At 34.7% G+C, this 13,321-nt stretch overlaps 2 protein-coding genes across 2 annotated transcripts; both read left to right on the top strand.

Annotated features, from left to right (window-relative positions):
* The first annotated feature begins 557 nt into the window (after positions 1-557).
* On the top strand, positions 558-2,736 carry LOC130715731 (methyltransferase FGSG_00040). The gene has a single exon (XM_057565846.1). The coding sequence runs from the start codon at positions 698-700 to the stop codon at positions 2,282-2,284; it is 1,587 nt and encodes a 528-aa protein (XP_057421829.1). The 5' UTR covers positions 558-697; the 3' UTR covers positions 2,285-2,736.
* A 1,776-nt stretch (positions 2,737-4,512) lies between these two features.
* LOC130714247 (cytochrome c oxidase subunit 6a, mitochondrial) lies at positions 4,513-7,646 on the top strand. Its single transcript, XM_057564141.1, has 4 exons — positions 4,513-4,699; positions 4,956-5,062; positions 6,325-6,367; positions 7,365-7,646. Exons 1-4 carry the CDS (start codon positions 4,582-4,584, stop codon positions 7,403-7,405), a joined length of 309 nt encoding a protein of 102 aa, XP_057420124.1. The 5' UTR covers positions 4,513-4,581; the 3' UTR covers positions 7,406-7,646.
* Positions 7,647-13,321: the final 5,675 nt, after the last annotated feature.

Genomic DNA, 13,321 nt, shown 5'->3' on the forward strand with positions numbered 1-13,321 from the left:
ATAGTATTTTGGAGTGCCTTATGAATCTACATTTTATTCTCGAGTAATCTTTTGATTAGAGAATTTTTACTTTGATTTTTCTAACCAGCTCACACGGCAACCCTAAGCCAAAATCAACAATAATGTTTATATAATAGAGAAACACAGGGTAATATAACAAGACTACAAATGTGATTAAACAAATAATCGATATTTTTTTTTACTCCTTCAAAATGATCGTTTCCAGCTCCACATCTAGTCTATCCACCACCGGCTGTCGGTGTACTTCGAGCTCCTTTCCTAGCAAGCCAATCCGCTACTCCGTTACCCTCTCGAGGAATCCAGACTACGCTCACCCTCAAACTCTAGGACAACAACTCCAAAATTAGCCGCAACACTAGAGCTAGCCTCCGCATGCTCAAGAACATCAACAAGATCTTTGCAATCCGATTCACAAATGTCTTACCGGTGACCCCAATTCCAAGCAAGGTCAAGGTCATCCCAGATCGTTCTCGCCTCCGCCAAAAAAAAAAGGGATAAAAAGAAAATGTGGAAAAATCTTTATTATCCCATTGGTTGTGCTTCTCAACTCAAATTAGGGAAGTTATGCATAATAAAAGTTAAAATAAATGCAACCGTTACAGATTTTAAAATTGGAAGAAGCTGCATTTGAAATACAACATTGGCAGTGGAAACAACAACAAAGGTAGAGAAAGAAATGACAGAAGAAGAGGAGTATCTGCAACTGCAACACCTCAGATCCAAAGCAACAGAGCTTTTCATCAGAGAAGAATGGAAGGATTCAATCGATGCATATACCCACTTCATCAACCTCTGCACCCACCAAATCCAAATCTCCCATTCTCACCCTGAAAAGCTTCGCAAATCCCTCTGCATTGCCCTCTGCAACCGCGCCGAAGCGAGCTCCAGGTTGCGCGATTTCCACTGCGCATTGCAAGATTGTGACCATGCTCTCAATCTCGATCCCACTCACTTCAAGACCTTGGTCTGCAAAGGTAAGATCTTGCTCGGTCTCAACAGGTACTCAATGGCTCTGGAATGCTTCAGAATCGCTCTGCTTGACCCTCAGGCTGCTGGGAACTCTGAGACCCTAAATGGGTATTTTCAGAAATGTAAAAAGTTTGAATTTTTGTCAAGAACAGGGTCTATTGATCTCTCAGATTGGGTTGCAAATGGGTTCCCGGGAAAGGCGCCGGAGCTCGCGGAACACATTGGTGCTGTGGAGATCAAGAAATCGGAGATCAGCGGGCGCGGTCTGTTCGCGACGAAGAATATTGATGCCGGGTCGTTGATCTTGGTCACCAAGGCTATAGCAATTGAGAGAAGTTTGTTGAATGAAGGTAAAGATTTGAGTGAGGATGCACAATTGGTAATTTGGAAGAATTTTGTTGATAAGGTTTCGGAGTTTATCAGGAAATGTCACAAGACTAGGAGTTTGATTGGTAGGTTGTCAATTGGGGAGAATGAGGATGGGCTTGAAGTGCCTGATGTGGATCTCTTTAGGCCTCAGAATGTGGAGGATGTGGAATCAATTGAGGAGATTGATATGGTTAAGCTACTTGCTATATTGGATGTGAATTCTCTCACTGAGGATGCTGTTTCGGCTAATATTTTGAGAAAGCAGAATGATTGTTATGGTGTTGGGTTGTGGTTGCTGCCTGCTTTCATCAATCATTCATGTTGTCCTAATGCAAGGAGGTTGCATGTGGGGGATTATCTGATTGTTCATGCTTCCAAAGATTTGAAAGCTGGTGAAGAGATCACTTTTGCTTATCTTGATCCTTTGTCTCCCTTGAACAAGAGGAAAGAGATGTCAGTGACCTGGGGAATACATTGCAAGTGTAGGAGATGCAAATTTGAAGGGGAAATCTTCTCCAAACAAGAGATGAAAGAGATTGAGATTGGTGTTGAAAGAGGGTTGTTGGATGTGGGTGGTGTTGTGTATAAACTAGAGGATCAGATGAAGAGGTGGAAGGTGAGGGGAAAAGAGAAAGGGTTTTTGAGGGCATCTTTTTGGTCTGCATATTCAGAGGCTTATAGGTCTGAGAGGTCCATGAAGAGATGGGGGAGGAGGATTCCGGCGCTCGATGCGGTGGTTGATAGTGTCACTGATGTAGTTGGGGGTGATCACAGGTTGCTCAGGATACTGGTGGAGGAGATGAAGAAAAATGGTGGTGGCCATGTGGAGATGGAAAAAGTCTTCAAGTTGGCCAAAGATGTGTATGGAAAGGTAGTGAAAAAACAAGCAATGAGGAAAATTCTTGAACTCTGCATTGCTGATTGATTGTTCGTTTGAATGAATGAATAAATTTATATTTCATTTTCTGCAACACTTCCGGCAAAGTCTTAAAAGTTAAAACCAAACACTTCCTGCAGGGGGGACTGTGTGTGAAGTTGGGTCATATGAAAGAACTCCAGAGAAGATTTTAAGTGTCTCCTTTTACCTTCTGTTTTTGATCCCCTATGTTTTTCTACAAGAAGATTTAATGTATAGATAGGATGACCAAAAGAAAGAAACCAAGGCAAACAGAATGGAGCCAGGCAAAATGGTAGCAGTAGCTTTAATTTTTCAGTTTCTCTACTTACTTATTGTTGTTGCTCTTATATATGAGAAGCCAATTCAGGAGGAGAGGAAATTCAATCTGCCATGTTTCATCAGTCATTGTATCATGCATGCATGTATATGATTATGATGAGGTTTTAATTTTTGATATTCTTTAATCTTTATCATGGTAATTGAAATGGTTTGTAATTGCAATTGAAAGCAGAGAGTGTAAATTCTTACAATTTGGTTTCTGTCATATTTGCAGAGTTAAATCTCCTCTTCTGTTGAAACAAGGCTTAATTGCAACTTTGGTCCTCGACGTTTACCAATGCCACGATTTTGGTCCCCCACCTAATTTAATTACATGGATGGTCCCTAACGTTGTAGGTCGTGTGCAACGTTAGTCCTACCGTTTATTTCTTAATGGAGGAGACTTACGTGGACGTCTAGTTGGAGAGAAAAATGAGGTATGAGGAGAGAGGGAAGCACGTGAGTATCACGTGAACTCACGTGAACCTTATATGAACCCATTATACCCAAATCTGAAACCCTAGGGATCTAAATCGTGTTACCTTCGTTCTAGGGAGGTCAGGGGTTTGGGTATAATGAGTTCAGATAAGGGTCACGTGATACTCACGTGCTTCCCTCTCTCCTCATACCTCCTTTCTCTCTCCAATTGGACGTCCACGTAAGTCTCCTCCATTAAGAAATAAACGGTAGGACTAATGTTGCACACGACCTACAACGTTGGGGACCATCCATGTAATTAAATTAGGTGGGGGACCAAAATCGTGGTATTGGTAAACGTCAGGGACCAAAGTTGCAATTAAACCTTGAAACAATATCATGATGAAATTTCTTGAGTAGATATACTTCAATGAATGTAATAGTCCTATGTTTCAGGTTCTAGTTTAATTTGGTTATTTACAAGCTCAACATCAAGGTTGGAGACAGCTCCTAACCTCTTCCAAGCGGCTGAATAATCACGGCAACACAGAACAGAACCTACCACTGTTATTGATTCATTGCATTCTGCTGTGTTTTTTTTAAAAAACTTCTAGTATCTTCTTCAATTAAAATACTAATCAAGTACCCTAAATTTTAGATGTTTGACAAGTGTCTGTATGACATAAAAGAGAACAACTAGTTTTATGTAAATCATACCTTACTTGTGTATACAAATCTTAGCTTCTAAAATAGACAACTTTTGTAGTATACTCCCGGGTCCCTAAGGGTACTTGATTAGTATTTTAATTACAATACTAAATTAAAATAAGCCCCTAATGTAGACTCGGGTTGGGCATTTCAATCAGACTATCATTAGGCCCAACATTAATCCTTCTACCATTAACACCTGGCCTTTAAGGCTGAAATGATAAGCTACTGAATCGGGTAAGGACGACCCAATTTAGTCCGACAATGAACTAGGTAATATAGTTGGTCGATCACACTACAAGAAAGTGTAATTTAGCGTCTAAATATGGCGTTGGTCACGACGCCGATGCTAAATCCAACTTGTTTGCATCAGCTAAATCAACTGACACAACGAGGGGAAAAAATTCACTTAGAGTTGGTGCCGGTCTGACCACTGCACCTTAGCGTCGACAATTCATAATTTCACGTCGACTATGGCAGATGCTAAAAACACCGACAACTTATGTAGCATCTACCCACCGACCCATAGAGGCGACGCAAGGCCAACCTATATTCACCGGCTAGTTTATGAATATGTACTACCAATTTCGTGAGCATGAAATTAGCATTGGCTTGCACCGATGCTAAGTTCCGTAAATTTATCCACAAATTATGAGCTTCTTTATGTTGTAGTTCACTCTTTTCTTCCTTATTCGTCTAAAGATATGGTAAGGAGATGGTGTGTAAATATTAATTCTCTTTGTACCAAAAAATAAATGAAATTCCCTCGCACGTGCCAGCGTGCCCCTATATATATTTGAGGTCTTTGGCAACTTGGTTCGTTGTTAATCATTTCCATTCTCCGTCAAACCACAAAACGCAGCACGCAGATTGAGGTGTGAATGGCGTCGGCACTCGTGCGATCTGCTCTTCTCCGAACCACCCTCCGCGGCGGCGCTCGCGGTGGCTCTCTCACTCCCAAGCGAAACTTCTCTTCCTCTGGTGGTCACGATGATGCATGTCAGTACCCTCTCTCACCTTATTCGATTGTTTTAGGGTTTTCTCGGTAGCGTGTATAGTTTGCTAGGTTTATTCTGTGTTTCGTTTTTGCATATAGGAATCTCGGAAATTGTATGTGGATTTATGAAATTGATCTCAATTCGCTCTGAAATTTTTGATTAATTTTTTGCATTCTGTTGAAATCAATTTGCTCATGGATTTTGTTTCGTAGCGTGTTTGATTTCTGTTTTGAATTATTTCCTCTGATTTGTATTAGATGAGACGGCGAAATGGGAGAAGATCACATATCTAGGCATTGCTTCGTGCACTGCTTTAGCTGCTTATTGTCTATCAAAGGGTCATCCACACTATGAGGAGCCTCCGGTGAGCATTGAGCAATCTAATGTTCAAATTTCATATCATCTTGCATTTGAATATTTCGTGTTTATACCGCTTTTTGTAAATATTCTGAAATTTTGGTAGGGATTCATTTTATATCTAGGAATAGAGAAATAGAAAAATTTGGCATGATTTTAAAATTTGTCGCCGTGTTTCCCCATTCTATCCATGTGCTGTTATTTGTGATTGTTAATTGATCTGTATTTGGTGTCTCTTTGCTGCACTTTTATTGCATGTTTTGAGTGTACCGAGTTTGTTTGGGGACAAAAAGGCATGATTCCATGGTCCATCTCTATATTGCTTCTTTAGTTTCCTATCTGATTCATCCGGCATGGGCTACGTGAGAGGGTTCCTTCTTTTTTTTATTTAGAAATTAAAAGGGAGTATATATTAGAACTAGAAGTAATGAAAAGCAACAAAGATAAGGAGCATAAGAGATCCTCTTTTAATCAAACACAAGACTTCTGATACTCTGCTCATAATGCCAACACCCAACACTATTAGGGACAATGAAGAACAAAAATTATTTCATAGCTATCCTAACATCTAAGGTTAGAGTTTTCCAGTCAGATATTAATATCTTGTTGTCCAGCCCAAGACAACAAATGACAGGACAGCATATATGTCGTATAATTGAGAGACACTGTTTTTTTTTGTTGGGGACACACCCAAGATTTGCATATCACACTGAAATACCTATTCCCATCGTGAAAGTATCTTTGAATTTGAGTAGCAGATAATTGATCTATCAAGACTCAGCTTCGTCATTTATACAGAACTGTAAGATATCATTAATACTAATCTCATCGAGTACCCCCCTGTCCAGATGAATGACTTTACTTTTTAGTAGGAGCTTTTGATCTTCGAAAAGGAAAAATAAAAGAGGCCTGGCTCATATTTTTCTTTTTCTCATGTTCACATATGATATAGACACTTTTTCTATGATAATGCAATCAGTCACTATTTCGAGTCAAAGTTTGTGTGACATTTCATGATAAGTGCACTGAATTACCATTTTGAAATCAATTTTGAATATCCTACTGCTTATTTTTCTCATTATGCTAGCAATCCCGATCCAAACATCACTTCTTTCTCTTCTCTTTCTTTTTAACTCTAGGTCTCTCTACGCCCATTGGGTGCCTACCCAACATTTCCTTGACGCTGATATGGTTCCTCTGCAATATATCTATTTTTTGTTAACTTTTTTTCATGAAATGAAATTCTAATTTTTTTGCTTTCTTATGCAGGCATACCCATATTTGCATATCCGCAACAAGGAATTCCCATGGGGTATGTATCTTTAATTTCATGCTTTGGTATTTTCATTGCCTTCCCTGGCGGAGTCTTTCCCAGAAATCATTCCAGTTAGTTATCGGATTGATTGTTTTTTTTTTTTTTGGGGAGGGGGGGTAAGAAGCATAGAACCACCGTACACTATGTCCCTTTTTGTCACATTTCATCCTTAAACTCTTATTACTGTTACAATTGATCATTCTGTTCACTGTTAGCATGAGTTTAAGGATTGAGATGAAATATGAAAGCTAAAGATGTTGCTTGACATTAAACATAAGGTTTTGGGTTCTTCAGGGTCTTTTTCCTAGTAAAAATGTCCAGATTTGTCCACCATTTAAATTTAGTCATATGTTAGAAGAATGGTCTATTACTCTATTATACCAATATTGAAAGTTTAAGGATTAATTGGGACAAAATGAAAGTAAAAGGTTTCTATTTGAAAAAGACTCAAACTTAAGGGTGGTTATATCACTTTTAAATGAGTACTAGTGAAGTGACTCATTTATTGCTTTATTCTCGGCTATAATTTCTAACACGTTTATTATTTAGGGGTTTTGTTTGGATATGTATTATTTCTCCTTCTATGATCATTAGTGTTTTGTGGTGGTTGTTTATGCTTATGTATGTTATTGTTAGCTTGTAGACTAAGGCCCTGTTTGGTAGAGCCTATGTAAGCTTATCTTATAGCATAAAGGTTTATGCAACTGTTTGATAGAGCTATGTAAATAACTTATGGCTTACCTATAAGCTGGTTCAGATTAGCTTATGAGTAAGAGCTTATTCTTACGTATAACATATTTTCAGGTTATTTCAATAAGTTTTTCACATTAGCTTATAAGTAAGCATTTATTGCCATGAGCGTTCAATTATGTTGTTTACCTAAACGCACCCTAAAATTGCATTTCTTCTGCGTATTTTGTATTGCCACTGCTGCTGCCAGTAATCTAATGATATTGTGTCTGCCTTTGCTTTGAAATTCTTTTGTTCAAAACAGGTCCTGATGGGCTATTTGAAACCAAGCACGAGCACCACTAGGAGTATTAGTGGTTTTATGATGGTAGTTTGACACACCAATGTTCATTCCTTTTCTCGAAGTTTAAGAAATAGTTATCATCACTGTTTCATATTGTTTATTGAAATGTGGTGTAGAACTTGCACTTGGCAAAGGTGGCTTTGTCATGTTCTTTGACAGGATTGGTACCTGTGATTTTACTCCTATCATTTTTATGTTGTGTTCTTTCTCATGGTTGAAGTGAAATAAAATTGTTAAACAATATGATACTTGTTTTCCATCCAATTGTTGTTCAATTGTTTCGATTTTGAAGGAAAATGATCTTTAGATGAATTGTAATTTTATCTCGTTCATGCTCTTCATTTTCAATACTACATAAATTTTAATGGGAATAGGAGTTTTACATCACTCTTGCCCTCTATTGGGCTTGTGAAGAAGTGGTTTTGTTTTAGGACATTTTGAAAGAAGCATAAGTTAATATTTGATTGTTTGTGAAGTGCTTTTACTTTAAAAGGTGATTTAAATTGTTTGAATGTGAACATGGTTTTTAAAAATTAAATTGAAAGATATAAAAAATTCTCATAAATATCATTATTTTTGAATATCTCATAAATATCATTGAATAGGAAAATATGGATAACAATGCTGTTAAACTAAATCACCTAAGAAACTAGTTGAATGACCCGTGCAACGCACGGGGTCTTTGTCATTAAATTTGTGTACTGTTTTTTTTTTTTTAAATAATAATTTTAATTGCACAAATATTAAATTTATAATTGCACAAATATATAAATCTTGTTTATAAATATATATTTAAAGTATTTTTTATAGTGCAAAAAAAAATTGTTTGTTTACGGATGTTATATATTATTATTTTCTAAAAAATAAAAAGGTATTAATGTTAATTGAGAACTTTTTCAAATAAAAAATGTTAATTGAGAAAAAAAAATTGGATGACAATTTTACATAAAATATTTCAATTTCAATTTAAAATCCTAATAATAAAAGAAATAACATCGTGGGGTTAGAATGATAAACTTACCTAGTTATTGTTTTTATAATTATCAATTTATAAAATTTGTGTGACCTGCATTTATTTGGAAGAAGAGTCAATTTTGTCGCTTGCTGAGCAGGGGTTTGATTTGCTTGCTGATTATGGTTGTGTATGTTTATACCTCTTTTTGGGTATTTCTCCCTAAGATGTTGTCGGTTTGGTATATTTTTGTGTCTTTGATTTTTCTTGTCTTTGTTGGTAGGAGCGTGATGCCCCTGGTGATTTCCACCCATCCCGCAACGAAAGACTATCGGTTTCAGAAGTCAGAGATGTAAACAACAATGGATGACAGATATGGATATTTCATCTCATGAACAGGCTCTCGGCTAGCATAGGATCTAGTGTAAGGCCATATGGGAAGCCCGTCGAAGCAAAGATCTGACTTTAATCATCCCTTACAATTAGACCAATACCAGTAAAATTCACGATAGTTTTTTTGTTCAATATTAACACTTGAATCTAAATTGTAGTAATAGTTGTAGAATTGAATTAAGTAAGCTCATATTTTTTTTATTATTTATAAAGTTATTGATATTATATTTAAATTTTTTCATATAATTTTTATTGACACGTAGTATATAAGTATTATTTAACAAACACAAAAAATTCAAAAACATATAATTTTTAAAATGAATGATTATGATGTTGGTATGAGACATGGATCACACATATAAATTAAATTCTGAATTATATTTATATTGATTTTAAATTAAATTTTTTAGTTTTTATTGCTTATATATTACATTAATAATAGTTGATTGACGATTTAATTAACAATTCTCTTGCATCAATTTATCGAATAAAGAAATTTTTAAAATTTTACATTATAAAAAAATTTATATAAAAAAATTAATTTATCAAAAATTTTAAACTAAATTGATTTCTAAAAATATTTTTTAAACAATTTTATATTTAATTAAATATTTTTTTGTTACAATTAGGGGGGCTATAGGCCCGGGTTTAAATAAATCTTAATAATATATAAGGCTCATCCACCAAAGTGGGTCATATTGCAACCTAAATACCACATGTTTTTCTCCTATTGGTTGTTACAATGATTTTCCAAATGTAAGTTTTTGATTGGTCAATATTGATGACTTTTCATTGGTCCATATTGATGACTCAGTAAATAAAAAAATTAAATCATTAAATCAATAAAAGATGCCACATGTGGTTTGATCATAATCTTGCCGTAATAATATTTTTTCCATTTTTGATTTGTTTACAATTAATTTTTTTGACAAGGTCAATGTTTCCTAATTTATAGATATATGATTTTAATTTTTTTTCAGTAAACCAAAAAAAAATCATAATCTTGCGGTAATTTTTTTGGTAATAGACGGAAAATAATCTTGGTAATTAGAACATTCATTATGCTTTTTCAAAATTTTAAATTTTAAAATTGAGCTTATTAGAAAAAAAACGAAATCAGTGTTTAATTTTTTAAAATTTTATAATTGGTAATTTTGAAAAAATCTTTTTGCCCTTTTCCAAAATTTTATTTTAATTTTTTGAAATGTCAAAATTTTAAATTGAGCTTTTTTAGAAAAAAAAAAAACGAAATCAGTGTTTAATTTTTTTGAAAAAATTCAAATTTTATAATTGGTAATTTTGACAATCTTTGTTGGCCATTTCCAAAATTTAAAATTGAGCTTTTTTAGAAAAAAAAAAAAAAAAAAATCAGTTTTTACTTTTTTGAAAAAATTAATTTTTTTTAAAAATACCGCCTAATACTTGTGCTTCTAAATAGGATGACTAAAATATGGTCAAATACTATATATAATGTCTAATTATTAAAATATATTTTACAATTAGTTTTAAAAAACATTTTAAATTTCATAAAGAAGCGTATGTTATTAAGATTCTTTTTTCCAAAAATTAAAAATCTTAAAATTGAGCTATTTTTGGAAAGAATGAAATCAGCGTTTTCTTTTTTAAAAAAAATCCACCTTGAGATTATTTAATTTATTTTTCCACATGAGTAACTATATTATTATTTTTATTAAAATGGAAGGTAATCATTGTTAGTATAATTGATTTTTAGTGTTCGGACAAAATCTAGCACAACTGATAGATGACTGAACTACTTAAGCATTCAGTTCGGAATTTGATCCCTAAACAGTCTGTATGAAAAAATGATTTATTGAAAGAGATCGACCCATTTAACATAATCTCATAACTTTAGAGATACCTTGAGAAAAAATTGAGCGTCAATCTAAAAAAATTACACTATAAAAATTAAATTATTTAATGTATTATTCATTATATAAAAAATTAGTATTCAAATATTTTCAATATTTTTACATTATAATTATTTAAATTACTGAAAAGAAACAGCACTGAGAGAAGGAAAGAAAGTGACATTTGATTTTTTTTAACTGAAACATTCAAGGGGTAAGTTTGGTAAAAGAAAAAAAGTCAAAAAGAAATTAATTGATATTAGGTTGTATCTTGAACCAAAAATTCTACAAGGCTCATTAATGCTTTTTCGAAAGATTATACGACTCATTATTTCAGAGGATATAGCAATCCTCTTTTTTTCCTCTCACTCACGATTTAAAATTGCATTGTGAGGAGAGGGTTCTGACTCTGTTCATTTGACTTTTGTTCAACTTTTCCAATTATTAGAATATGAGATAATTTGGTGCCTTTCATTAATCAGTAACAAGAGTCTTGAATTATGGCCTTCATTTCCACCCATGAGATCTTAGAATAATATTTTTACTAAATAAATACCACTGTAAGACCACTATGAGAGAGTACGAATTTAAAGATAATTGAAAGAGAGATAAGGATCTTTTTAGGGTAGAGAGACAAGGAATTTGGTGTGTCGTTTAAAGGAAAGTACATTTTTTTTTTTCATTTAAAAGATAATGAGTCAAACATTATTCTCATATTGTTATGCAGTTTTTACTTATTTTTTCAAACTACGATCAAATAGAGATTTGGTTATAGAAACTAATTGGTTTGAATCTGAAGGACCGGATGCTCCTATATTTGGTATGGGTACCCATTTGGTATGGTTTCACTCTTTGATTCATGAATTTGCTTATGAGAACAATCCAGGAGAAGCACCAAGATTCCTAAACCTTCTTTAATTTATACAAATAAGATTATGCATCAGGCTTATCTCAAACATTGAGTTTCTTGATTTCAGCCTCTCAACAATCCAATTCTTAAATCGTGGTTTCTGAATTTCATCCTCATATGAAGTATTTTTATTAATTTGATGCAGATTATCCAAGAAGAAAAAAACATATAAATGTTTGACGGCTTCATATGGCATTGATAAGAATTTTGAGGAAGCTTTTTGCTTAATTATTTATTCTTGGTATCTTCCTCATTTTAACTCTAATAACTAGGCTATCTGTAAGATCAAGGTTTGATCAGTGGTTGCATCTCTATGTTTTGATGATTACAATTAAGGTTTGTGATGATGAACAATTGTGGTACCCTAACGTTTGTTTTTTTAAGTTGTGACAAACAGGTTCTGAATCTGACCCAAGCCTATTCGTTCAGAAGAAGAAGAACCAAGGGTTACTAAAAAGAGAGCTCATTAACCTACCATGTTCGTTCTGAACAGTGGCAAATACTTCAGAAGCTCTGAAGATGGAAGCTCTCAAGAAGATCTGAAGAACTCAAGTCAGAAGTTCTGAAGACCAGATGTTCCAGTGGAACGGTCCAGAAGCAGAAGACTCAAGTTCTGAAGACTTGCAAGAAGTTGGTTCTGAAGACCCAGGCTATTCTAGCTCTGACGATCAGAAGTTCTGAGGAACTTGTTTAGAAGCAGAAGTTGCATGGTCAGAAGACTCCAAGCTTCAATCTGACGATGATCAGAAGCTTCATCAACGTTCATCTGAAGCTCCTTCATCACAAGTCAACTGGTGAAAGGACAGGTCGCTATCACAGTACAACGTCGTACAAGTCTCAGTCTGTCCGCCACCTACCTTGTACAGCCTAGCAGTCTGATATTACAGAATTGCCACTCCAACGGATAAAACCCTAGCAACGGCTACATCACAAGTCTTGGAGTATATAAAGGCTGAAGAAAGAAGAAAGAGGCTAAGAAACCTTGCTGAAAATAATCAACACATACGAACCATTCTCTTAGCATTATTTCTTCACTGTTCTTAAACTTCTGAGTTTACTATTTGCTTGTAAGAAGCACCCATTGTAAACCCAAAAATCTTTTACATCATATTGTAAAGTTCATCAAGAGACCAAGGTTGGTCGGATCTTGAGAGGACTGAATCAAGGCTGATTCAGTATTTAGCTAGTCTTAAGAGGATCGGTAGATCAGCTTCTTAAGAGGATACTAGTGAGAAAATCAGTGTATTGTTAGTCACTTAGCAGGTTGCAAAGTGCAGTTGTAACACTCATTGATTTTAGTGGATTACCTTCATCAGAAGAAGGAAGAAATCACCTTCACAGGTGGACTGGATTAGCTTGAGCTTTTATCTCAAGTGAACCAGGATAAAATACTCGTGTGCTTTCCTTCCTATCTTTCAGCACTTAGTTTTTATCTTTGAGTTTTGAAAAAGCCAAAAAGTATATCCGAGATTCAAAAACTCTATTCAAACCCCCCCCTTTCTAGTGTTTTTCGCACCTTCAATTGGCATCAGAGCTCCGGTTCTGATTTTAACACCTAACAGTGTTCAGTGATCCAGAACCTTATGTGAAAAACAAGCAATGGCCCAAGCCAATACTTCCGTTGACAACAACAACAACAACAATCAACTCAGAGCACCAATCTTTGATGGTGAAAAGTTTGAGTACTGGAAAGATAGAATAGAATGTTATTTCCTTGGCACTGACCCAGATCTCTGGGATATGGTCATTGAAGGCTATACTGATCCAGTAGATGCTTCAGGTGTGAAGATCCCTC

The sequence above is a fragment of the Lotus japonicus genome, chromosome 4 (genome assembly GCF_012489685.1).
Source record: "Lotus japonicus ecotype B-129 chromosome 4, LjGifu_v1.2".
NCBI classification, from domain to species: Eukaryota; Viridiplantae; Streptophyta; class Magnoliopsida; order Fabales; family Fabaceae; genus Lotus; species Lotus japonicus.

Bases quoted from the DNA above. Each gene is read 5' to 3' on its own strand.
- LOC130715731 (XM_057565846.1), top strand. From the start codon at position 698: ATGACAGAAGAAGAGGAGTATCTGCAACTGCAACACCTCAGATCCAAA.
- LOC130714247 (XM_057564141.1), top strand. From the start codon at position 4,582: ATGGCGTCGGCACTCGTGCGATCTGCTCTTCTCCGAACCACCCTCCGC. The intron at 4,700-4,955 runs GTCAGTACCCTC...GATTTGTATTAG, and splicing joins TGGTGGTCACGATGATGCAT to ATGAGACGGCGAAATGGGAG. The intron at 5,063-6,324 runs GTGAGCATTGAG...TTTCTTATGCAG, and splicing joins CACACTATGAGGAGCCTCCG to GCATACCCATATTTGCATAT.